This window comes from Dermacentor variabilis, chromosome 4 (assembly GCF_050947875.1).
Source record: "Dermacentor variabilis isolate Ectoservices chromosome 4, ASM5094787v1, whole genome shotgun sequence".
Taxonomy (NCBI): Eukaryota; Metazoa; Arthropoda; class Arachnida; order Ixodida; family Ixodidae; genus Dermacentor; species Dermacentor variabilis.
The window spans coordinates 97,060,323-97,087,446 of NC_134571.1; the positions used below are offsets into that span (position 1 = coordinate 97,060,323).

Consider the following 27,124-nt stretch of genomic DNA (forward strand, 5'->3'; position numbering starts at 1 on the left):
CGGAGGAGTTCATTTAGCAGTTTTACTTCACATTTGATTGGGGTAACACTCTGTAAGCACAAAGTTGCCATTTATCGTTGCTACAACAGCCACCTTGGCAGTACATGCATGCTCCCTTGCATCGTCAATGCGATCCCCACATTAGGCCGACGTCGAAGAGCGATAACAGTGAGAGTCCGCAGCCACATCAGCCGGGGCAGCCCGTCCGTGACACCCTCGGCACTCCTTTTGTGCCAAGAATGAAGTAAAACGTTCACTTAGGCGGCATCGAGCACGAGGGGCTCAACAGTGCACACAACGTGTGGTACTGCGCGAGTCTCTACACTAGGTATTCGATTCGCAAATCGAATTGTTCAAATGTCCACGATTCGATTCGATTCTGTAATATTCAATATTCTCACTCCCCTAATGTTGAGCGCTGGCAACGATGCATGACATATATATGACAGTGCTGTTGGCGGATGTGGCAAATTAGAGCAGTAAAAATTGTACCATTGTCACCATTTGCCCTGCCCATCCTACATGTTGTGACCCTTGTGACAAACAGCAATGGCTGTGAAATATGGACACTGTAGTTTCACTAGCGACATGCTTTTTTGTATAATACTTCAATAATGACCTGCTCATTCGGACAGAAATTGAGACAGAAATTGTTCATTGAGTAAGTCATGGTTGTTTGATTTGTTTCTCAAAATAAAATCTATCATAAAAAGCCTGTGCACTTGAGGAGTCCCGTCGCAGGGACTGACAAGCAGTGAGCTGTCGTTTCAGTGCATGGAAGTCCAAGCTGCGTCTATATGCAGACATTTGCTGCATCTCTGTGTGGGCAGTGGCTCAATTGAGGCTCAACAAAATAGTGGCAATGGGCCTAGTGTTACACTGCTGCTTGCATCATGCCTCACTGCATAGCAGTTGTTCAAACTACTACAGCCATGTTCATTGCAAACTAATTTAGGGGGGACACAGCAGCAACAAGCTCTTGACAAAGTATAAACTCCACTTTAGTGATAAAATGTGGAACGTTCTGGAGTGTGCAAGACATAGTGGAAGATATTCAGCACTGTGTACGAATCACACACCTCAGCATTTTTTTTTTTTTTGATAATGTCACTATACTCTTAATTGACCAATTAGAGCCCATTAAGCAACCTGTGGTGTCTCTTGCAGCCACTGCTGCTGCTCGTCTTTGTTAGAAAAAGTGACTTGCAGTGACCTGTGGCCAGTTAAACAGGGATTTTTGTATTTAGGGGTTGAGAAACTAGTAATTTGCTGAAACCTCACATTTTTCAAAAGGAGTTTGTTTCCTTTTAAGCAATATGGCTGCTCTCACAGAACAGCCTATTTCAACATCTTGTTGGGACCTTTTTCTCTGCACTCACCACTCCTTTGCTGCATACAATAATTTGAAAGTGAAAGATAACCAGCAGTCCTGTCTCATCTTTAAGTAATTTTGCCATCTACATATTGTCTCAACAAAAGACACCTTGAAACATTCAATTATCACTTCTGGCTTAACTATGTACTTGTCTTTCTTCCTCTCTTGAAACATAGGGTAATGTATACGATTGCGCCATGCCATAGTGTTCAACTTAGTGGCAATGGACTGATAGAACAATTGAAATTGGGGTACTCAGAACCAGTACCATGTGGCTCCTTGTCCATAGCAATGCTTATTACGTACTTAATTCCAGATAACACCTGTACTGTGGCTTCCACCCTATATTTATCTGTAAAATTGTATTGGCTTCTAACTCTGAAAGCTTATTGTGAGTACCTATTCTCCGCATTACTTAGGGCTAAGGTGAACTTCTTTACTGTGTCACTTTTTCTGCAGGTGCTTCTATGAATCTGCTGTTTAGCTTGAGGGTACATTTATCCATTTAGATATACCGTCATGCTACCTTGTCCTGTCACTTTTTTTTGCTGCTGATTCTATCAGTACATTGTGGTAGCATGTGGAACTTTATTGGGTCATATGAGTGGTGCTATGCAAAGTTTTATAAGGTATTGTATGTACAGCCTTGTCAAAGGAAGTGAAGCCAATAGGAGCACAAGTGCTCCTTTGTCTTTGAGGAATTATTAGTTTTGTAAAGCTGTGATCAAAGGAAGTGAAGCCAATAGGAACACAAATGTTCCTTCATCCTTGAGGAATCCTTAGTGCTGTAAAACTGTGAGGAGTAAATACTCTCTGATGCTTTGACTGATGCCAACACAGCACGAGGCCAACAAGACATTTTATGTTCCGCTGCCGTCAATAACATGGTGATTCTGTTTCTTTCAGCAAGGGCTGTGCATAAGGTATTTTGCCTTGTGGCTGGCATGAGGAGTTTATTCTCGGCCATGCTGTTGTTGTCCACTTTCTCTACCTGCATGTGTATCACCAATAGGTTAACAATGCTATATTCACACTTCCACTATGTAGCAGCATTTAGAATGTGCGATGGCCTTTGTTCGTTGCTGTGTCTTTGTGAATTTTTCTTCATCACTGACTGTGGTTTCAGTACTTTTTCTGGGCATTTGATAATATGTGATCTTTTATATTCATCTCATATTTTTATTGCCTGTTGCCTTTAAGATGTGTACTCTTTCTTGGTGCTTTGTTTCATATTACTCTGTCTGAACCATGTCACATTATTCTTGGATGTAAGCCTTTCTTTACAGTAATTGAAATAATTTGTGTTTAATTAGAATTCATCTCACAGTCTTTTTTTGGAGCATTACAAGATCAGTGTGCTTTGTGAATGCATTGTTAAACATTGTTTATATGTTGTTATTTTTTTACTTGCACCTATGGAAGTGATCTTTGCAATTGTCTGTTTATAAACTTAATTTTTCACTTTCTTACTTCCACTATCCTTAGCATTTTATGCTGTTGGATGCTCCAAGAGAATTTCAGTGCCGACATTAGGAAGTTTAATTTGTTATTGCAATTAAAAACACTTGCTATGGGAGATATTTGTCAGAAAGTTAAATTGTATGCCAGTTTTTAAGACCCATCTGCTTTTTTTATTCCTACATGTTCATGTAAGACATCGACAATTCTGAAGGCACTGGTGTTACATTTTTCTCTAGTGCATAGTTCATACAGATTCTTAAGAAGTTTGAAGATTTTTTAAATTGAAAATCACATCTGCAATGCCTTCAATGGGCTGGAATATTTATGGGTCCTTAAAAAAAAAATTATTAAATTTTATTTTAACAGTAACAGTTGTTGAATGAATGATCAGACTTGCAGAGGGTCACCAAAATTTCAAGAACCAGAAGTCCAGAAAACAATTAGATACTTTATTCTGCAAGTTGGTGGGAAAAATTGTCAGTGCATTATCATATGCACCTGCCCTAATGCATGACACATCAGAATGTATTTTGCCCAATGTCAAGATAAAAATACTTGCAGTTCATGGCAGCAAATTCATAGTCGATGGCAGCGTTTTAAGTGGCATGGCATGCTCACAGCTTGCATGTGATAGCTCTCAAACACTTTGTGGGCAGTCTCCTCGTTGCCAGAGGGGAAAAATTTACAACCGCCAATGATACTCGGCAATCATTCATGACACTCTCACTATTGAATGCATTAAATGTGATCACCAAAGGAACCCTTGGAATAATTAATATGCAGAGTTCTTTTGGAAGTGCAAGTTCAAGGTGGAGTTGTTTGAAAAGAGTTCAGTCAGCGTGGGCTTTTGAAGAACAACACATCATGAACTGAGCTTCTTTCTTTATCCTTAGTAAAGAGCAAACATGCATGAGAGAACTGTTCAATGTTGAGCTCATATTACTATAGAGAACTTGAAAAAGTGTGCTGTGTCTTTGCCACAGTCGAATATTTTGCCCGAATGCTAGCCTGAGAGGTTCATTGTTGATAACACCTTATTTATTTTCATAATATTGTGGACATAAGTCCAAGCATGAGAGAGTTACAACATTGCCAACTCTCCCATATCTTCAAATCTTTCATAAACTTTATGAATTTGGGGTCATTTTAAGACTGTTGCGCCAATTTTTACAAAAATTGCTGTTTGCAAAAACGTTTCCCTTGTCAGTTCCTGAATCTCCGGTTGGGAACTTTTCCATAATAAAGAAGTGCAAGATGGGTGCATGCTTCAATCAAGTACAGTAGCACCTCGTTAATATGATTCTATTAGTATGATTTCCCAGCACCAACGTTCACGATTGAGAACACAAAAATGACCTAATACAGTTACGGTTATTTTTTACTGGTTCATATGTTCCTTAAAAACGCAATCTTGTGGCACCAACGTTCAGTAGATCGCCAAACTGCGATTGTATGATACATCTTCCAGCTGCTATATCTTATGTAAACAGGAAAAGTCGCAAGGCACGTGTGATCGAGAATACTAAGTCACCCACTGCAACAGCTTCTCTACAATACTTGCCCACCCGTCTCATGTGAAAACGCTGGTGGGCAATAATCCCCGTATTCAGAAAGGCATCTTAACTTGAAGGCCATGCTCGACTTGATCTAAATGAAGCCTGTCGTGAACCGGGAAAGAAACACAGTAAGCGTGAAATGCATCTTAACTTGAAGCTTATGCTTGACTTGATTTAAATGACACCTGGTGTGAACATGCCCAAGACGCTCGCTGTGTTTTTTTCTGGGTTCACGACAGGTGTCATTTAGATAAAATCGAGCATGGTCTTCAAGTTAAGATGCATTTCTGAATACGGGGGTAATTTTCTTATTCCAGTATGAGCAAATCTCCACATGGGTCGTTGCACACCAAATTCACAGCTATCACACCCAATCCTATTGCAATAAACATGTTCACTTATATGTCTCGCAGCACATAGGCCATAGTGCCATCTGAAGCGTACTGTACACTTCTAGCAGGTAATACAGTGAAAGCTCGTTAATTCGAACTTCAATAATTTGAATTTATGAATAAGTCGAACTGTGCGATTTCATCTGGCCTAGCTCCACAGAAGTCTATGTATAAAGAAAGCCCGTTAATTCGAACGCAAGAAGGCTCCGCCACAGATAATTCGAACTATGCGCCACCGTGCCGGCGGCTTGGCGCCTGGCACACAGCTAGAGATACACGCCTACTGCGTACACACAAGGCTGCGTCACCTCCGGAACGGAGAGAACGGCGAGAGAAGGCAAAATCGGGAAAAATCTAACTGGCACGGGATCGGCCAGAAGGCAGCAGCTGCCTTCTCTTTGTTCTCCATGACCTCCGAGACTTCTTGCCCATCGTGAATCTCTGAGGCTTTGCAAATCTTGTGTAGGTGCTAATGTTGTGCGGCAAATGACGCGGCAACCACCAAAACACAGTGAATCAAGTGCGTCGCAGGTGCGCTTGCAATCAAGAACCGACGATTCGGGGCCTTCGCCACCTTCACATGTTCAGCGTCTTTGTCTCGGCAGTCTTCATCGGTTGTGCACGTCTCTTTTCAGCTTAGGAAGTACTGGCCGCCGCAATTCTTTTTGATGGCTATCGTTCGTTTCGGTAGACATCGGTGGTGTGGCCCAGTCGGACCCAGAGCTGCAACTTGAAATGGCGTGTGCCCGAGGCACGCGCCATCACTTTGTGATACACCAAATTTCTGACACGCCCTACTGCTTCCAAATCGCAGCATACTGTTGTTCTCCTTCACTTTCGTTAGTTTGAACTTTCGTTAATTCGAACTAAAGCGGCTTCCCCTTGCGGTTCGAATTAACAAGCTTTTACTGTAATCCGAATGCGCTGTGATTCCGTGCTGCATGTAGCACAAAGGGAACATCACATATCGCTCTGGCAGCATCATAGGCATCGTATTTCAGTGTTGCTCACCAGCTCGATTTCGTTTACATTTTCCAGTTTCACTCTCAAAACACTATGCAATAGGAAAACAACAGTGCGCGTCTCGGGTTGCTAGGTCCTACCAACTTGATGCCTGTCCGCGTCTTGTGCCACAACAATTCACGCTGAGTGGGCATGTTAAAGCTTTCCACCAAAATGTCCTGCTCGAAGAAGCTGCTGACCCAGGATGAATTTGAGGAGTACATACTTAAGCTCACCAAAACTGTAAAAAAATATTAACATTTCGGGGCCACTCGAGCCCCACCAGTTTGGATTGCATTTTCGTCTCATGCTGCAACAATTCACACAATGCTTCGCATTATGTAGATGTCAACTATAGTTGAGTCTGCCAATTTTTTAGTGACTTCTGGTTGTACGTTTTCGCGATTAGTAAGTTTTTTTCTCACTTTTTTTTTCTAAAATGTAAGAATGGAGGTTCTGCTGTATATACAGACAAGTTTCTGAACCAGGCAATATCTGCAACAGCAAAGTTCCGGAAAGACTCACTGTCACAAAAAGACAATGTTTATCTTGTCACTCTCAGCTGTTCTAAGATTGCTGCCACTGCTGGTGGTGGTGGTGGGGGCAGGTAGTGGTTGCTCTTGGCCATTGTCTCTTATTTGGTTTCTCCGTGTTCATCTGATTGGCCTAGTCGATCCTTAAGGATTGCTGTGCAATCGAGGTATGCTTTCAGTTTCTTGTGACACTAGGTCTTATGAATTCCAGCTATTATTTCTTGCATATTTTTAAACTGTTCTTGGAATTTTTCTGTTACTTCACGTCGAAGGGTGTGAAGACCTGCCACCAGTCATGGCACACTGCATTCTAGCGCACTGATTTGTCTGTCCTGCCGTTTGAATCTCTGCGCGAGCATCTTCACTCCGCATGTCCTCCTCCAAGCTAGCATCGCTGGTTGGCAACGTGTTTTGGCATGCTCCAGGAGCTGACACTACCATCGCTTGCATCGCATGTTGGTTCACTACTTGAGAGAGTGTTACTGTCGGTTGCACATCTGTCCGGGACGACTGACTTTTTGCAAAACATTCTCTAAGCTCTCCATTTTCTGCTGCGAGCTGCTGTATTAAGGCTTGTTTCATCTGTTTCTGAAATTGTTAGCTGCATTTGCTGTTGTCCTTGCAGTTGTGATTGCTGCTCGGGGTTTTGGTTGTTGCTATGTGTATCTGGTAGTGTGCATGGCAGGTGGTTGTTGAAAAGCTTTGCTGCCCAGCTCACCTGAGGTATTCTCGTTTTTGGGGCCTTCTGGCTGCTCACTGGTAATGGTGGCCAGGAGTCCTGACCTGGGCCCATTTTGGGTGTTGAGCATGACCACGATCTTGATGATAATCTGGGTCTCAATCGCTGCCTTCCCGGGGTGGGTGTCCACCACACCCTGGAGCTGGATCTTCAGTAGGCATACTGTCCACGAATTCAGCTCCTTTTCCTGGATCTATGAGCCAATGCACCCACCACGAACACTCCTTGCTTACCATCAAGTGCGGACCCCACACAGCTGCCACATGGGTGTACAGGTGTGCTCTGATCTTGGGCCCCATTTGCCATAGGCTTGGCGCACTGATTAGTCCAGGTTGGAGAAGATGTCCACGCAGTGCCTCATTAGGCCGCAAGTGTTAGATTTGTGCAGAACGTCTGTAGGGCTTGCATCGCATCTCTCCTACTATTAGACTTTTAGCGCGTCCGCTATACTGGCAAACCGGGGCAGTTTGGGCGGATTACCGGATGGTCGGGGGCATAAACGTGAGCGGCCGGAGCGATGCAGCCGCCTGGTGTTGTAGAGCTCAATCAGACAAACACAGAGCTAAAATTGCAGTAACCTACTTTATTCTGCTTCGCTGCTGGTGCAAACTTTCGGCAGCGGCGTAATTGTGTTCACAATTATGCCACTGTCGAAAACTCACACCTCAGCTAAGAAGAATATAGTAATTGGCTCTGTGTTTAGGTGGTTGAGCTTTGCACCACCAGCTGGCGCCACCAATCTGGCTGCTCAAGTTTACACCCCCGACCGTCCGGTAATCCGCCCAAACCGCCCCAGTTTGCCGGTATAGCGGACACGCTAAAAGTCTCTAGTATCCCGATGTGAAAAGATATTATTTTGCCTTTAAAAGTCGCAATTGCTGATTAAGATTTCCCCATGGTCCTTGCGTGTGGCCATCCAATGCTAAGATTAAGATGCTCATGAGTCTTTTTCTCAGTGATGCCGGTGGGAACCCCGAGAACAACTCCTTTGACTGAGTTAGAGGGTGCCGAAAAGTACATGGTGACCTCGTATCTTTCCGCGCCGAGTTGCAGGGATCTTTCGAAACTGCAGGGCTAAGTCTTTTTTTGTTGTGCTGGCGATGATGATGTTCTGTGACCAGTAGGAGCAGGTAATGACTATTTTTCCGATGACTTCTCCCTTGAGGCTGCATGCTGCAGCAAGCTCTTGCACAATTTGCATGACCGTGAACTTACATATGTTGAGCCCTTGTTGGGGTCGAAATATTATTTTCGAAGCGCTCTCAGGAAGAGGTGGGGTCAGTACTTGAGTGGTTCGAGTTTTGGCCTGGGTGGCAGCTTTGTTGAGTGCCAGCTTGGCAGCGTTACAGCATCTGCGGCATTGTGTTATGGAGCCATTCATTCAGACAATCACTCTCAGACAATGAAAGGTCTGACGGGTAGCCATATTCCATGCTTCCTTTTTTGTAGGTTTTATGGATAGAAGGTGCCCATTCAGGCTGCCCAGCCCCTCGGGGAAGCCAACTGCCATCACACCTCAGCATGGATTAAGTACAACCAAAAATGGCACAGGCCATACTCCTGGTTGGCCTAGCTGGGCAGCCGCTGCTTTTCAACTTTCAGAATGAATAATTACGTGAAAAAAACACTCACGGACTGGCGGGTGGTCTCTTCTCTAGCTGCGACGAATGATATAAATTCTGTGGGATATTGGAGTGAAAATCAGCAGAAATTTAACATTGAAATGGGAGCCTATGTGGAGAACTTCCATTCCTGTCGGCTTCGTTGGCTCCAACCAGATATGAAATTACCTAGTTATTGTAGAGATATTCCGAGAATATTCATTTTAGGTGTTGTCTTCAAAGGGAAATAGCATCAACCTAACCGCCCCTGTTGGTCACTGAAGTGCGCTCATGGGCTGTGAGTACTAACTATGTAGTTATGGAGTACCCCCTCTAAAGCAGCTGTGTGGCACTAAGTATATTGTTTCATCCTAAGAAATCATTAAGTGACTAAGATGTGCTCTAACACTTTGCAACAGCAACTGGTGAATGATATTGACCAGTAATTACTTACAGTTCATCAAAGACTTCTTTTAAATACTGGGGTTACTTGTACCAAGTGCCAGTCATTGGGGACACCATACCTTTGTCTAAAAATTTAGTAAAAATAATAACCGTGAATCAAGGTACTACTTCTGAAGATCTTTTAAGAAATGCCAAGGGAATGTTACCTGGCCCTGAGGCTTTGACCACGTCCTGCCGCAAAGGAAGCTCAATCACATTTTCAGCAGTTGCGCTGATTAAATTTGTACTGCCAAATATGAAAAATTTCATGTTTTCACTGCCACTACATACAACATTTTTACAATTCCAGATATTTTTGTTAGTGGCTGTAGCATTGTAAATTTTCTGGCACCTACATGACTTTTTTTTTTCAGTGTTGTGTGGTGCATGACATGAGGTGATCTTTTTGTGTTTCATGTATTCTTTTTCCCTCTAGGTTCTAGTACTGGTGCTAATTCTTGAAGCTTTCTTGTTATTATTTTGCTATTTTGTATTATATTTAGTACTCATATTGTACTGACGATTGCAGAACTGCCAAAGAAAATTGAGGAGCTAGAAGTAAAGATTAGCAACATGGCTGTAAGTAAACATGAACTTGTCTTTGGTAAGATGTTGCTGAGAATGATATTCTGGGATCGATATTGTACAGCTGAAGAAAGAGGTTGATTCTTTTGATTCAAGTGCTTTTCACTTGAATGGGCTTGTTGAAAAACTACATAGCCAAAATGCTATGCTAATCACTGAAAACAAGCAACTGAAATCCCAGAACCACTCATTGACTCGCAAGGTTGAGGAGCTTCAACAGCACTCTCACCTTAGCAATGTCAAGATCAAAGGCAATCCCTGTTCTCAAAGGGAGGACTGTGTTGCAATCATGAAAATAGTAGGGGAGAGAATTGGCTGTCTTGTATTGCCTGGCAAGCTCAACATTGTTCCTCGTGTACTCACCAGATCGAATGACAAGAAAAACATCATTGCCCGGTTCTGTTCTAGAGCTAACAAAGCTGACTTTGTTAGCAAAGCACATAAAGTCATACTCCGTTTTAGTGACATTGGATTCTCTGGCTGTTCCAGTGCTCTAGTTGTTGTTGCTGAGCATCAGTCTCCATGTAGCAAGGCTCATTTTTCCAAAGGACTTATGTTGAGGAAAGAAAAAAAAAAACTGAATGTTCCTTGTACTGACAACTACCAAATTAAAGCTAGGAAGAATCATAACAGCAAAATTTTGCACATTTGAAACAAATCTGACCTAATCAGAGTAGACTAAACCGTTTTGTGTCACCACTTATGAATCATGGCTTCTCTACTGAAACCCAATCAAGTGAATTCGTTCTTAAGCAAATTAAGTTCCATTATTCATTTCAGTGTGAGGAGCGATCATAAACACTTCAATGAAATTGATCATTTCCTCACATGGCTAACTAGTTTGTTTTGCTATAACTGAAACTTGACTAACGTATAACAAAAATAATTTGTATTCCTTCTCTAACTTTAAATCAGAATACTGCAATAGATTAACCAACAGTCGTGCTTATGCAGCCATATATGTTTCTTCTAATCTTGCTTATCGAAGAAGACATTACCTATGCTTAATCATTACTAATTGCAGATCTGTTCAGTTTGAATTCAATAAGAGGTTCCTTCCTCAAGGGGACAGGAATTTCATATTTGGCTACATTTATTATTCTCCTTCATTCTCAGTCAATAAATTCTGTACTATTCCTGATCATATTTTACATACTGCATCACTAAAAAATAAAAAGGTTTATAGTGGATGATATAAACATTAATTTCACTGCAATTAACATAAACATCATTCATCTGTATTAACTATACTAATTTATTTTATTCCTACAGATATGATTGCTTAATTGACTTTCTCACACGCTAAGTCTCTAATGGCACAAGTACACTAATTGATCATGCTTTTTCTAACTTCCTTTTTGCCTCTGGTGAACAAAGCAAGTTAGGAAGTTAGAAACACTAGCTGACATCAGTGATCATTATCTCCTTCTCTTGCACATTCTATTAAGACCTTGCCCACCTTTACATACTATGTTCTGGACAACAATGGCTTCATAACTGCTGTTGATAATACAGACTTGTCTGAAATTAAATCACTAAACAATTCACAAAAAGCCATTTCCACATTTTTTTCTGAAGAGGAGGAGGATGTTATAATCTGTAGGCGGACCTAGTCATTGTTAGATACGGACCCTTTTCCTGGCATCACTCGAGTTCACCAGACCACATCGAGTCGCCGTCGCACCCAATTAAGGTGTGCAGTAGTGCGTCTAACATGTTCCCGGACCTGTCAGACAAGTTGGCGACCCCCACCCAAGGCTCCGCATGTCCAGACAAGTGGGCGACCCCCACCTTATGCGCCGCATGTGGAGCTATTGTCCCACTGCTTGACTCTTCCCGAAAGTGCAATGGGAGCCTGGCACGGTTCCAGGTAGTTGATCCTGGTCCCGAGCAAAGCTGCTTTGCAGCTCTGAAAGCTCGTTCGAAAACAACCCGTCTCCTCCAGCTGAGTGCTTTCAGACGGGGATGCAACACCAAGGCAATGCGGGCTGTAAGTCACCGTGAAGCCCTCGGAGCCACACCATCTGCCGATTGTGACGGCAGTTGCAGATCAGGAGGCAATACCAGTGGCAAGTCATCCCTCAAACAGTGGAGCCCTTGGAGCGACACCATTGGCCGAATGTGACGGCACTTGCACGGTCGCCTACCATTGGAGGAAAATGACGACACCTGAGCGGGCTCGACGATTGGCCGAAAAAGATGTGACCCCAAGACACCGAACGGGTTAAAAGCAAGAGACAGGGAGCAGAAAAGCATGCCTTCATTCATTCAATTTCTTTCGTGCTTCTTGCCATGGGCCGCAGTGTCCAATTTGCTGCTGGCCATCAATGACTTTATTACTGTTAATTTCTTTGTGTTCTTACTGTAAATAATGTAAATAAACCTCCAGTTTCAGCTGAAAATCCTCCTCAATGTCGGCCAACTCCCGCACTCAACGGCAAGATCCAATACCATGCAAGGCATTTTAAAGCGAAAGATTTACTGGCTGCGAACTTGCGATTTCGTCGTGGCAGTGCTCCCAGGAGGCACATAACGTCACAATGCGCGCCTCGCCGCAGATATTTCTTTCTCTCTCGCACCCTAGTCACTACTGCGCATGCTCCACTAGTAGCGCCGAGCCACAGGTGTTCCGCCGCTGAGCGGTGCTGCGCCTTTCCACCGCTGCCGTTTGGTATGATGTCACACCGCGTTCCTTGTCGTTGCGCTCGCCTCCGCTCGCTTCACCAACTGGGTCGCATGCCTGACAACATGTCGGAGGATTGAAAAGGAGAGCTCTCCTGCGCCGCAACCACAGTTGAGGCAGCAGTATAGACGGCGACAGTTGTGATAAGCAGGAGGAGGTCTGGAATCGACATCGGAACGAGATGAAAAGGAAACAAATTGCCCAGGAAACAGATGAACAGCGCGCCGAATGACTGGCTAAACGCCACAACACAGCTAGACAACCAGACTAACGTGGGCTTGCAATCAAGATTAACCAAGGCTAACCATGCTATGTCTTAGCTTTCGCTACGTATATCCTGGCATAGCCGTGCTAAGCCACTGCCAATTTTTTTACACTAATCATTTCATACTTACGAAAGTTCCTCCAAAAAGAAATGTAAACAAACTGTGGCATTCTCTTGCAATCCATGGACCTCGCAGTAGTTGGTAACATTGGGAAAACGGGATAAGTTATATAGTGACACGTGTGCTTTTTTATCTTTCTCCTGTGACAGCTGTCCACTGGCTAACAAATGTTAAACATTATCACTCAGTGCAATACGCACCTGCATGATTTAGAACTTACGTGAATGTTATCATTCATTCTATCTATTGTGTGTGTCCTCGCCGAACCTTGTACTGTCTGATTGTGTGCGCGGCACGACTTATGTAATAGTTTCTGGAAACAACGAGGGCACGATTACACTAGAACCTTCCACAAGTGATGTATAGAAGCCAACGCACCTGACCCGTTGATCAGATTTCGATGATCGCCAACTGTATTCGCTACTATCGTTGTGCTTCGAGTGTAACTTGCTTTTGTGGGCACAGGTTCGCACAACGAAAAATCACTTTCATCATTCACAGTTTTGCAACTGTTTTCTTCACCATCATTACTATGTGACAATAGGAGAACTAAAAAGCAGATGTTTAACATGAAGTTACATGCCCGATATAAAAGCTTCTGTAATACTCTGAACTGTCAGCTAAGTTGAGCTAAACAATTGTATTTCAAGCAAGGAACTTTAAAGGCCGGTAATAACACTAAAAAAAATGGGAGATTGTCAACTTCTTTTAAACAGGATCACATGACAAGACCGGGTGTCCAGAATTTTAAATGATAGAGTTGAGTACAATTCTGCTCCTGATATAGCTGAGGCTTTCAGTAGCTTTTTCTTTCTTTCGTAACGATTTGCCTTCTCCTACACAGATTATTAAGATGAACTGTCTGCCCCATTCATTCTTCCTATTTCCGACAATGCTGGAAGAAATATTTAATATTATGTATAGCTTAAAGGTGACGAGTGCTGAAATTGATTAAGTCCACCCTGATAACATTAGATTAATTAATTAATTTTTAATTAAATATGAATTTAGGTATAGAAAAGTCATCCCAGTTCTAAAAAAAGGTGACAGCTCATTATTACATGACTACCAATCTATATGCATTCTACAGGTCTTTGTGAAAATTGTTGAGAAACTAATTGAAATATGGCTAACAGAGTACCTTTCTAAATTTGTTATCCTCTCTTCATTCCAGTTTGGTTTTCATCACGGATATTCCACAGAGCTGGCCTTGATCCATCTTCATCATCATCAGCAGCAGTCTGTTTTATGTCCACTGCAGGACGAAGACTTACTGACCAAATAAAAAAATTAATTGACAAAGGATTTCTTACGGGCTCAGCTTTTATTGGTCTAACACAGGTATTTGATAGCATAAATGATAATATCCTATTTGGTATTTGGTATTTGTGGTCCGGCCTTTTGCTACTAAAAAGCTACATATATTTAAGAGTTCAAGTTGTTTCTGTTTATAATTTTTACTGTCAACAGAAAACTGCTAACATTGGAGTGCCTCAAGGCTGCATCTCAGGGCATCTCTCGTTTTTGGTTTACCTGACTGTCTTACTTCCACAAAATTCATTCTGTACGCTGATGATCCTACTATATTTACCTTTCATAAAAGCATCTCATCTCTCGTTAATGAACTAAGTGCTGATTTAGAAAATGTACTAATGCAGTGTAATGCCAACATGTTGTATATTGATGTCACCAAGACTAAAGTTGTATTCTCTTCACATCAGCGAAACTTAGCATCTATTCCACCTATCATTTTTGTCCCCACCATCTTCCTCTAAGTTCGTATTCATCTTTCCTTGGCATTGTACTTGACTGTAATTGGAAATATCAGAATCGTATTGCCCACGTAAAAAATAAAGCAGCTTGTGGTATATACACCTTAATTAAAACATGCCCTTACTTTACACGAGCCACCGTTACACTCACTTTACCACTATTTTGTTCGCTCCCATATTACTTATGGTATAATAAGTAATGAAACACCTATAACACTGACATTGCATCTCTCCAGGTAGTTCAGTTCCAAGCCTTAAGGATTATTACTTGCAGTTCATGCTTCACTAATGTCAAATCCCTACTAGACGAGGATAACATCCTTACCCTTTCTGGACTCGCTGAATACAACTTAGGTATATTGTTCTGCAGATTTGTGAATAATGAGCTACTACCGATAACATTTTCGCCATCTAACTTGGTGATTTATAGTACCACCAGATTCATGTTAAATAGCAATTTTCTTTTACCAAGAGTCCACACTAACCCTGGTAAACAGACTGTACAATTCACTTCCATACCCATATCAAACACACTACCACTCATTATGAAAAGTGCAAGATCCTTAGACCAATTTAAAAGATAACTAAAAATGCACTTTTTATGAGCAGACTAACGAAAAGGTTTATTGTATCCATTTTCTTTTCTTTTAATGAGTGCTCTTTAACTATGCGAATAAACTTTTTTTTTTTTGTATCCATACAATTTTTCTGTTATGCTATGATTTGCCTTGCTACCATGAGATATGCTAAAGCCTTGTTATTCTTTGTTATCAATTCTGTATTTTCTTATGGTAATGTTCTCTTTTATTTCCTGTGTACTACCTTATTGATGTGCGGCTGCTCCTTTAAGATAACTATTCTAATTGTTTTTTAGAGGACGGCCTGATACAGTCTGACTATGAGCTCTCCTTCTGTGCAGTAAATACCTACCTCTAACATGACCAAACTCCTAATAATAAATTTTTATTTGAACGTTTTTGTCTCCTGGCACATAGGGGTTCCTTTGCAAGAATTGTGTACTTAACTTTGAATAATAATTCAGTTAGCACTGTTTCACAGTGCTAAATAAAGTGTTGTTTAGTGAATGTACACTATTTCTTGCCATTTTAATGCTTGCACTAGTAGCAATTTTCTTTTGGTATCGCTAACATATTATTGTGCTGGATGCTCCAAGAAAAGTTGAGCGATAGCACTTCAAAGCTGTTTCATAATTGGCATTGAATGCATCTGTAATGAGATATTCATAAGCAATTAAAATTTTGAGCAGACTATTATGATTGATGTTCTCATTGCGCTTCTCCATTGGTTCAACTACAGTACCAGCAGCCCTGCAGCCACTGGTGTGGTGTAGTTATTCTCGAATTATATTTGTTTCGGGTAGGTCATATTTTGACTGAGCCATGATATGATATATATATAGTGTACACAATGCCATTATTGTGCTAGTGGCTAGAGTTTGTGCTATTCCTGTTTTCTATCTGTCAGAACGATTCTTCCAGAATCGCATTTGTGCCAGTCTCTGATAGCAGAGTTCCTCAACACTAAGATCACTTCAGGGCATGTGTTTCTATGTTCAATAATTCCAACATTAAGCTGTTCCTTGTTTACTATGTTTATACTGTGCAATAATGCACCTGTTTGGGTAAACTAAACACGTGAACGGCACTACAATCTCGGCAGCCCATCTATATATTGCACGGAATATTAGACTGATACCGCTCACAATTTTTTTATGCTGTGCAATGCTTGTCGTGTTTTATTCTTTTCTGTGGTAAGATCAATGGCATACAATGGCATGGCATGTTGTTTGTTCTATTCTCCACTCCGGACATGACCATGGAGTGCATTGATAGAGTGCATTGCTTGATCTGAGTTAAGCCAGATCTTGCATTACAGAATGACCTACCTGGTTTATCTTTTTGTAAAGTGTGCATCGCCTTATTTTTCAGTGTTTATTATTGATCTAAGTACTTGTTAAGTTAATTGATGTCTTTCGTGCTTAGTGGAACAAACAATGACACATTAAAACAGCTGAAGTGATGTAAATAAACAGGAGGAAATGCTGAAGTAGCATGTAGCCACACCATGCAGACATACTGATCATTGAGCACGGTGGTGTATTCTAGGCGTTATGTCTTAGGCACATATGTTGTGCACAGAAGCTTTATTTCTCTGATTGCTATGTATATTAAATAGCTCAGATAACAAATTATCAGCATAAAACCAGAAAATAATTGCAATAACAGTGTGGGCTCGATCGAGGGCACTTGGTCTCCATTCAAGGCACAAACATGCTTCTTGCCACCTCAAGTGGAGAGTCTTGTTTAAAAAAACGGGGACTTGCTTTTGTGTGGTCAGTGGAAAAAGGAGTTACCTTACGTTTGTAAGACTGCATTGTGAATAACTGTGCGATTGAAGAGGTTATGCTTGTTCAGGAGAGTGCTTATTTTTGCATTCCACTGGGAACAGTACATGCTCTACACTTCTACTATATTGATCATGGCACCTTCACATTATTGCTGTTGTTACTGGTGCATAGGCTGTTGTGAAGGGCACAAAACTCGGTAAGAATGTCGACATGGTCACAATGTGTAACATGTACCAAGCTAGTGTACAAATTTCGGTGCACCAAGTTTGACATTTAGACAGAAAATATCCTAAATTGCTGACAGCAAAAAAATTTTTTGAAGCTTTGTAGCTTGTGAATTGTTTTTATGTGATTATTGTCTTGGGTATCATGAAAACATCGCCATTTTATTTGGCTGAGGTGGATGCACACGCAAGTGCTACACTCCACATCCTCTGCTTTTAATAAATTTTACAATACTATACTGCTGCCTATACTGCTTTTTTTGTGCAAAAGTAGGGTCACACTTCTCAAAACATATAACTTTTGAGCAAATCAGAAAGGTTTACCAGCCCTTGACTTTCTTACATTTACTACAACAAACTCTGGTGCGATGGTTCAGTCACCATGGGAATGATGGGTTGTACATGAATTAGTCTGATATTTGTGCTTGGGGCTTCAGCCGTTCTTGTGACTTCGTTTATTATGCTTTATCTGAGTGTAAGTTGAACTAAATTTCAGAGAAATATATACTTTTTTTTTAGTGCAGGACGTAATAAGACTCTGCAAGCACGCATAATCGCTACTAAGTACAGTGGTTCCACTTGTCCATGCATCCTTGGCATAATGGTTTCAATATCTGGCTTCTTTGCCAGAGGTCCTGAGCTCGAATCCTGCTGTTGGATAACTTTAACAACATTTATTTAATTATTTATAATGCAGTACTTTCTTAAAAATTATCACTTTGCAGTCTTGAAGCCATTTAAAGCCAGAAGGACAAAGTTTAGGCAAATCCATGTACTACCCATCATTTCCATGCTGGCTGAACTGGCCTGCTTGAATCTCCCATAAACACTAGCGCCACAGTTTCCTCTAGTAAATATATGAAACTGTGTGGTCCAGCTGTGCTATGTTTGATCATTTCTGAGATCACCCGCAAGGCTTATTGAATGAACAAAAGACTCATCATTAGCACAAACATCTTTGTTCTCTGATTGTGGTACTCCGTAAACGCAGTTTTGTTTTGTTTGTGCAGGATCAAGGCTTTCTATCTCTCCAACAACTGTCAAGGATGAGAAGTCTCAGCAGTCACGCCTCCACCGTTGTAACTTCTGTGACTATGAAACTGGAAGGCTCTTCCATCTGCAAGCACACATCAGGGTCCATACAGGGGAGCGTCCCTTTCAATGCCATTTGTGCCCTCAGAGCTTCACACTGAATGCCACTCTGAAGACACACCTACGCACCCATACAGGCGAGAGGCCATATCACTGCCCTTCATGCCTTCGGAGCTTCTCGCGAAAAGACACCCTCAATGACCACCTGCGCATCCACACAGGCGAGCGTCCATTTAAATGCCCTGTATGCGGGGAGACCTTTGCCGCAAAGTTCACCCTCAAGACTCATTTGTACGTCCACTCAGGCAAGCGGCCATATCAGTGTCCTTCATGCTCTAAGACTTTTGTGAATAGCAGTGCGCTCAAGAGGCACTTGCGCACTCACACGGGCAAGCGACCATAGCGCTTCACCGATGGTTTCAAGTTCTTTCTGCCTTTGACTTGAACAAATGAAAACACACCACGATAACATCAGTGAGTAGGCCACCAGCCTTGTAGGTGTGCAGAGCACATTAGCTACATTCTAAAAACAGTTACACCCTTTGGGGTGTATATGTGCCACATAACAATAATCGTCATTTGTGTTACCCACATTTCCTTTCTTTAAGGCTGTGAGCCCGGTACTTCCAAGTCACGAACGACATGCGCATTATCAGTATGACAGAGCATTCTTGACAGGAAAGTAGCAAGCATAGTGTTTTCAAGAAAGGAAACGCAAGCAAGACAGATGACGATTGTTGTTGTGTGGCAGATATACACCCCGAAGAGTGCAACTGTCTTTAGAGTGTTGAGCCTGAATTATGAAATTATATATCTGCGCATTATAGCATTCTAGTGCCATATTCCTTATGTGTTGCTATGCATTCTTATATGTTGTCTTATATGTTGAACAGCCAAGTTACTTCGCAGGATGTTTCAGCATAACCTAACAAGTTACAAAGACATTTGTTGTAGCAACATTGCTATACATCACACTAACCACATTCATGTGGCATACCTTCATGTGAAGGCACAAGAAAGCTTGAAGTGAGCATCCAACATCAATGCCTTCAAAACACTTGTGTGCGCAGTAACATAGTCGTAGCAAATTCTGAATGTTAGCTTACTCATTGGGACTTGTTGGTACTCTCCAAATATACTGCTGCCTAAATGAACATTCTTGTGAGTTAAACTGCCCCTCACCGGGTCTGGGCATTACCAACAGACAAAGCAAGGTGCATAGGTTGTGCTATGAAAATTATGTCAACAAAATATGGAATCATTCCACGGCGTTAAAACAGCTAAAGATTTATAGGAGAACCCATGCACCTTTCCTCTCAAGGGAGCCCCGCTTCTTGCCAGAGACTGAAGGCCACATGCCTCTGTGTAAAACACACTGTCCCCAACATCCCCAATTATGACATATGACTTCAGTAAAGCACCTAATGCAGAATGCACTATACCACCACTGGAAGTGTGTCATGGTGTGAAAAATGAAGAAGAATAAGAAGGAGGAGAAAAAAAAAAAAGGCGGGGTTTCTGATGTATACATGACGCAATTTCTCTGCTTGGGTATCAAAGAAACCAGGGAAGGAACGTCACTTCAGGGTGCTAGTCAAGGTAAAGGGGATGTTTATGTTGGCAGTGAAGCTCTCCTCCTGGCAGCATGGTAACACGACAATTCAATTCCTCCTATCTGCTTTAATTAACAATGAACTAATTCAAAAAACTTTTGCAATAAGATGCTCTCTTGGTGGCACTTTACAAGTTCCAATGTATAGCCAAAATTTCTGATGGGGTCTCATGAGAGGTCCTTCAAGATGTTTACATACACACCAGAAAAGCTAACTGCATACTGCTTTTCTTAAGTGTTAATTCTCTCAGCATTTATAGGAAAGGCCTATGGACTGAGGTTCAACTAGTACTATGTATGTGCCTTGTTCTTCTGGAGCCAAACGGTGTTTCCATGTTGTCAAGAACTTAAGCAGTATGGCTGCAAGTAGAAGAACCTATTTAATCGTCTTGTCGCAGCACTTTATTCTGCATTCACCCTTTCTTTGCTGCACACAATAATTTGAAAGTCAGGAGCAAACCACTAATCCTGTCTCATGTTTACATCAGTTCATGATTTAAAAAACTTCTCAGTAAAAGCACTCATTTGTTGCTTCAGCTTGGCTATATTTGTGTGTTTTTTATTTGTCTGTTTCACCATGCCATAGGATTTAACCTAGTAAAGATGGACTGATATGAAAACATTGACTGAAATTGTGGTTCTCTGCATATATACCATGTGGCACTTTGTTTATTGCAATGCTTGTTGCACACTTATATTTCGAATATCACCCATATAATTGCTTCCGTCCAATATTTATTGATACTATTGTATTTTTTTTTTAACTCGAAAGGCTTTTTGTAGGCACCTATTTCCTGCGCTGCTTTAAGGCTAAGGTGAACTTCTTTACTGTATCACGTTCGCCATAGAGTTTCATACAATAATTACTAGAGGAAACTCTGGCGCACAATCGTTCAGCCATCATGGAAATGATGGGAAGTACATAGATTTGTCTAATCCTCGTACTTGCGGATTCAGACATTCTTGTGGCTTTAATTATTACACTTTATCTGTCTTCCTTGTCCTAAATTTCAAAGTGATCTATACTCTTCAAAGTTCAGAAGACACTGCAAACATGCACAAGCGCTACTAATTGCAATGGTCCAGCTTGTCGAGGTGGCCAAATCAAAAACGCGGCAAGCGTCTCAAGGCTTGCCCACAATAAATTCATAAGGGCATTATATGTCGCTTATCAATGCATGGGTTCGTGGCATAATGGTTTCAATATCGGGCTTCTCTGCTAGAGGCTCTGTGTTCGAATCCTGCCATCTGACAATTTTAATGATGTTTGTTTAATTATTCATTATGGAGCACCTTGTTGAAAATGACAAATTTACAAAGTTGCAGAGTCGTTTGAAGCCAGAAGGACGAAGTTTAGGCAAATCCATGTACTTCCCATAATTCCCATGCTGGCTGAACCACCCCCATTGCAGCTCCCATAAGCACTAACGTCAGCATTTCCTCTAGTAATTACTGTAATAAACTCTGTGACATTACTGCAGGTGCTTCTTTAAAATACACTGTTCTTCAGCTTGAGGGTACATTAACCCATTTAGATATATTGTCATGCTATCTTGTGATTTTGCTTTATTAAGCATGAAATGCTTTTAGCTACCATTGCTGGCGACCTTCAAGAGACCTTGAGCCAAAATCCAGAGCTGTTATCCAGGCACTCAAGATGAGGACGGAGCGAGAATGAAACGAGAACATCCGGGCGTCGTTGCAAGAACAAAACATGATCATCCGGGTAACCAGTCAAGACTTAAGAAAATGCAGTCTTGTGCAGGATTACATTGTATATGCTAGTTACTGCCCAAACAAGTTACAAAAAAAATATATTGCTTCCGATTTCTTCCTGTTTGTTCACAATAGCACTCAAGCTGTAACTTTTATTACGCTGAAGTTGAATTTGTCATTTCTAATAGAGACGTTAAAAAGGCAGATACGTGGCACCACACTCTTGATTGTGATCTTTTGGTGCTGAGACAGAGTTGCCTGTGCTCTTTTCAGCATCAGCGGTCCGTGAGTTTTGCGGCGCTGGTTTGGCGCTGTCTTAAAAGATGGAGCCATGCTGTGTGACCAAGCCGGCAGCGTTCGGCGCACAATGGGTAGTTGTTTGGCCGAGGCGCGACTTGCAATGAGGTTCAGTTCAAAACAGATTCATTTTGGCTCAGTAAGCTCTCAGGCCTGTGTCACATCATGGCTGCATTTGCTTCTGCATCATTCTTCATATCAATGAGGTTGCTGTCACAAATGCTTGCAGGAATGCAGCACAATGAAAGAAAAGGTAGGAAGCGTTTTCTGAAACCAATCGCTTAGTGAGTTATACACCAGAGCAGAAGACTGCTCAACTGTGCCGACAGTGACAGGATTATGCAGCCGTCCATCACCACGCACTGTGGCCACCTACCTAAGGCTGCACATTTTCAGCCAACTACTTCGACGTGACAAGAAGAAAAAGTAGCGACAAACGCTGAGTGTGTTGCACTGTTGGAAGAAGAAAAACGGTTGTAACGAGGCTGTTTGCTGTCACTTTCTGTGACAGGAAACAGTTGCATCCATATGGACCACATGACAGGAAACAATTGCGTTCATATGGACCGAGTGACAGGAAACGATTGCATCCATATGGACCAGTGCAAAGTGTGGCGTGGAGTGCTGTGGTGGGGTGTGCCATTGAGAACATGTACTACACCTATTTTAAGATTGTGGCTAGTATCCTCTCCAACCAATCTGCTTTGCCGGTAGCCATTTCATGCTTACATTTACTCTCTATTACGGGAGTGGAATATGGAAAGACATTGTGGTATCGTGTGGACCTTTATTGAGTCATGCTGTACAAAGTTTTGTAAGGTATCTTATGTACAACCTTTGGTGAAAGAAGTGAAGCCAATAAAAGCACAAATGATGCATTGTCATTGAAGAGCTCTCTATGCTAGAAAGCCGTGAAGCTCTGAAGAGTCAGTACTGGGGTTCATGTATGTCTCTGATGCTTTGAGTGACACCAATGCGGCAGGGGACAAACAAAACATTTTTTATTAACTTGCCATCAATAACATAGCAACTCTGCTTCTTTTGACAACAGCTGTGCATTTAGTATTTTAGTGACCTGCGGGAAACAATTTACAAGGGTAAAGTCTTCTTTCACTGTTTTTATTCATTATGTGATAAAAGTTCTTGTAAATAATTCAAGAAATAAATACCAAACTTTCTCTGCTAAATTCCTCATCGAAACCTGTTTCTGTGCATGTCACTCACATATAAAAAATTTTTAATCTCAGGTTTGGTCCATTTTGGCTTTAGACAAGTCAAAACTTACTGTTCGATTGAGCCTTTTCCTTCCAAGTCTCCTTTTCATTTTTTGCCATTCATGATATAATTATTGTGCTAACAAAGCTTAGTTAAACTTTTTTTGTACCTGTATAAATAAAATTATCTGCTTAATATATAAAATCTATTTAATAAAATTGTGTGTGGCAACAAACATTCTTTTTTTTATTTAGAAGTAGAAAACATCATCGAAGTCTTGCTCTAGAACTGTGTAAATTCAAGTAGTGCAGTCAGACGGCCCGCTGTGGGAAGATGACTACATCAAGGCTTACATTAATATTGGACACCGAGCCAAACAAGGACCTTTTGTAGGCACTTTCCTTGTTAGAATGAGAATACAACCAAGCCACGTCATTCCTTTGCGTAGAACATCTACTGGCACAATAATTTTTTAAATATACAGGAGGGGTGAGAGGTGTGCTTTTTGTGCCACTAAGATGAAAACTTGGATGGAAATACTGTGATGGTGCACTTGCTTTATAGCCTAGAAAAACAAATGCAGACTAGCTACTCAAGAATGCCGTACAGAATTGCTAATCTTTCGGCTCACATGCTCTCTAGCACTAAGTTGACACAACAGCAAATTCGGTTGCGCATACCAACTGAGACATCCATGGGCAGACTATGCAAAAAATCCAAGATGCTTTCACAGAGGTTCCCTACTGAAAAAAAAAAAGATATTGAATGCTGTCCTGAGGTCGAGCTCAAGCCGTAAAAATGAACTTGATTGGTATGTTTTGACACTCATGCAGGGACGTCCTAAGGATGTCCTAACATTCTCGTGTACATCCCGAGGATTTCTTTAGGAGTTTATGGTGGTGTTCTGGATGGATCATTGTGAATAGGAGCATTATCAGGGTTGTCCTCCCTGTTGTTTTTCAACCATAGAAGGTCTGATCTAGTGTCCCATGATAAATGATGCATGTAGCAACAAATGATGGAGATGCAGCACACCACCATGATCAAATAATTCACACAAATTGGATGAAATAATATCTCACCAGAATGTCTGTACTCGCAAAGTTACACCAACATAAAATTCACATAATTTACATTAACGAACTCAATTTTTTTAGGTAAATTTGAACCATTTGCTTTTTTTCTGCTTTTTATGCCTGGGAAAGAAGAAGCGGAAAACTTTTTCCCAAGATTCTGTTTTTATTAGTTTTTTTTCTCCAAGCCCTCACATTTTAACAGTGCCACTCAGCTCCAGGTGGCAGATGGATTCCAGAAAACAGTGCACCTCATAATGGGATGTAGCACAGAATCTCTGGCCATTGCAGCCTCAAGCACACCGGCTGACAACACATCAGGGTTAGCATTCTCAAGCACGAAGGCTTCCTGTATTCTTGGTTCACCAAGGGAAGTGATCCAGAGAGGCACATACTCAGATTGTCAGAATTACCCAAACTGGCTCCCAGCCAGTAAGTCAACCTGTAGTTTTACCTGCTAAATATTAACTCCCAACACAACACACTTGGTGAGCTTTGTGCAATAATTAAGCATTCGTGTTCAAGCTGACCCAAAAATGGTTTGTAATATGTGAATATTTCAGACTGGGGAAACTTCATTATGCCAAACACCACAGCCAAGGCTTCTTTGTCCAACCGACTCTAGTTCTCAGCTTCCGTTAAGTGTCCTGATGCAAATCACACAAGCTTTCCTACCCGAGATTTAAGTCGGTGTGCCAGAACTACTCCTATGCCATAAGGAGATGCATCACAGCGAAGCTACTATAGCGCCCAACTCGCTTAGGAAGATATTGTCTCTAATCGACTTCAACTAGACCTCGACTAGGCATAGACTAGAACTAGACATTCAGCTAGACCAGTGTTCTTTCTGTGCTGTCGCTCTCTATCCTTCTGTCTTTCTTATTTCTACTAAGTGCTGAAACTGTGGTCATATCACAAGGATGTCTGAAGAAGTTAGCACTCTCTTGCTTTCCTGAAACCTAGCTTGTTTCTGTAGTCCTCAGTGCCACGGTGCCTTTCTTTAATAGCTGGTGCAAGAGTTGTAGTACAGAAAACAAACTTGGCAACAACGTTCTATAGAAATTGAGCAGTCCCAGAAAACTCTGTAGCTCACATACAATTTGTGGCTTCGGGGCCTTGAATTGCTCCACTCATTCAAGCACTGAGTGCACAATCCTCTAATCAATGACATAGCCCAGGTACTCCGCCCTATGTGCTCCAAAAACGCATTTCTTCATTTTAAACTTCAAACCTATGTCACTCAGTCAGTTCAATACCTTCTCTAAATTGTGGCAGTAATCTTCATCTCATAGCCCAGTTATCATATCGTCAAAATAGACAACCACTCAATGACAACCTTGCAGCAGGTTTTTCATTAGGGCTGGAAAATTGCCAGTGCTGGGCACCACCCCAAATGACAGATGACTGTACTTGAAGAGCCCTTGGGAAGTTTTAATTGTCGCATGCTTTTTTTATGCATCATCAAGCTCTACCTGTTGATAAGTGTCTCGAAGGTATAGCTTCGAGAACAGAGCACCTACCCCCAATTTTGCCCAAATGTCATCCATGTATGGTACTAGGTATGTCTCAATGTCTGCCACCTTGTTCACTGTCAGCTTGAAGTTACCACCTAGTCAGATGTTCACATCCTTTATGAGCACCGGCACTAGGAGTGCTGCCCATTCTAACATCCGCACCGGGTTCGAAGTGCCTTCACGTTGGAGTCTGAATTTCCTGATCTTGAAGGTGCCAAAGGACAAGAGGTACTGTCCTACGCTGAAAAAATCTCACCTGCACGAGCCTCAGGCACTCTTATCTTGGCCTTGACACCATGCCGTGTACCTAGTCCATCAGAAAACAATTCGGGAAGCTTGATTTCCCAGTCGTCACTCTTGTCTGTGCAATGCGCATTCAAGGGGCCATGCAATGCGGTGTACCAAAAGCTCTTGCCCAGTTTCTTCCAAGCAGGGCACGAGAACTGTTTCTAAGGACAAATAATGGCAGCTTGGCCTGCCTTCTTCTGAACAGAGTGAGTACAGTTACCTTACTATCGACAACTCACTATCGGCGGCTGAAGTATCCCTTCAACTGAATTTATGAGGTACCTTCGAATGGCAACATTAAAAAATCCCTCAAGAATTCTGCTCTGTCCATGTCAGAGTACAAGGCACTAGTGCCAGCTAGCCTTGCATCAGCACACATGCGTGAATGCACGGCTCCCATAACCTTTTATGGTCTTTTTTTACTGATGGACCCATTCAGCAATCCCAGCTCCGCAGCTGCATGGCTGTTATTGTCCAGCGATTCAGTTTCACCGTCAGTACCATCCTCCAGCATTTCATTCATTGCCGACACAGTGCGTCAAGCCTGTGTTCTAGACAGAGGCGCACTAGGCCTACGGATCAAACTGGCCACCTTCCCCAGGTCATCTGCTGGCACTGCAAGTACATATCACCTATCTGGAGCATCCAGATTTCTTGCCACCTACCATGCAACTAGGTGCCTCTTTACTATGCAGCCTTTTTTTTTTAACACTAAAACAACTGTTACGCATTACGTATTCACTGCATTACCCACCACAGCAATGCCACGAGCCTAGAGCATCTACCTCTCATGGCAGCTGGTGCATATCCACCGGTGATGCATGGCTGGTCAGCTGTCGTGCCCTTGGTGGTGGTGGTGGCCTTCATGCCAGTGATGATTTCCATGGCCCGCTCCAAGGGAAGGCCTTCCTCTTCCGGTAAATGCCTCCTCATTGAATCATCTCAAATACTGTGGATGAGCCACTCTCTCAGATCCAGTTCTTCTCCAAACGTGCATGGTTCCACCAATTTCTGCAGTTCAGCGACGAAGTCCTTTGCTGCTTCACTCTCTCTTTGCGCCCTACAGTATAACCGGTAGCACAGAACAATTGCAAAAGTCTTTAGCACATAGTATGTCGTCAGCAGTGGTAGGCTTTCTCTAAGCATGATGTCACCAGGTCTCTTGGAGGCCAGTAGCCCCCATAGTAACAAGCATG

General features: G+C 42.0%; 1 protein-coding gene across 6 annotated transcripts in view; it reads left to right on the top strand.

Moving 5' to 3' along the window:
* Positions 1–25,711, top strand: part of LOC142579554 (uncharacterized) — a 42,208-nt gene extending 16,497 nt beyond the window's left edge. For 2 of the 6 annotated variants that reach the window (XR_012827409.1, XR_012827410.1), the window contains 2 exons: positions 1,692–9,682; positions 13,932–14,018. Coding sequence is in view for 3 of the 6 variants with exons in the window: in XM_075689890.1 (XP_075546005.1) it covers positions 18,132–18,616 (485 nt within the window). In the remaining 3 variants the exon portion in view is untranslated. Of the gene's footprint in view, positions 1–1,691; positions 9,683–13,931; positions 14,099–18,131; positions 19,115–21,415 lie in introns of those variants that run through there. The other 4 variants (XM_075689891.1, XR_012827408.1, XM_075689892.1 and 1 more) reach the window with 4 other exon arrangements.
* The last annotated feature ends 1,413 nt before the right edge of the window (positions 25,712–27,124 follow it).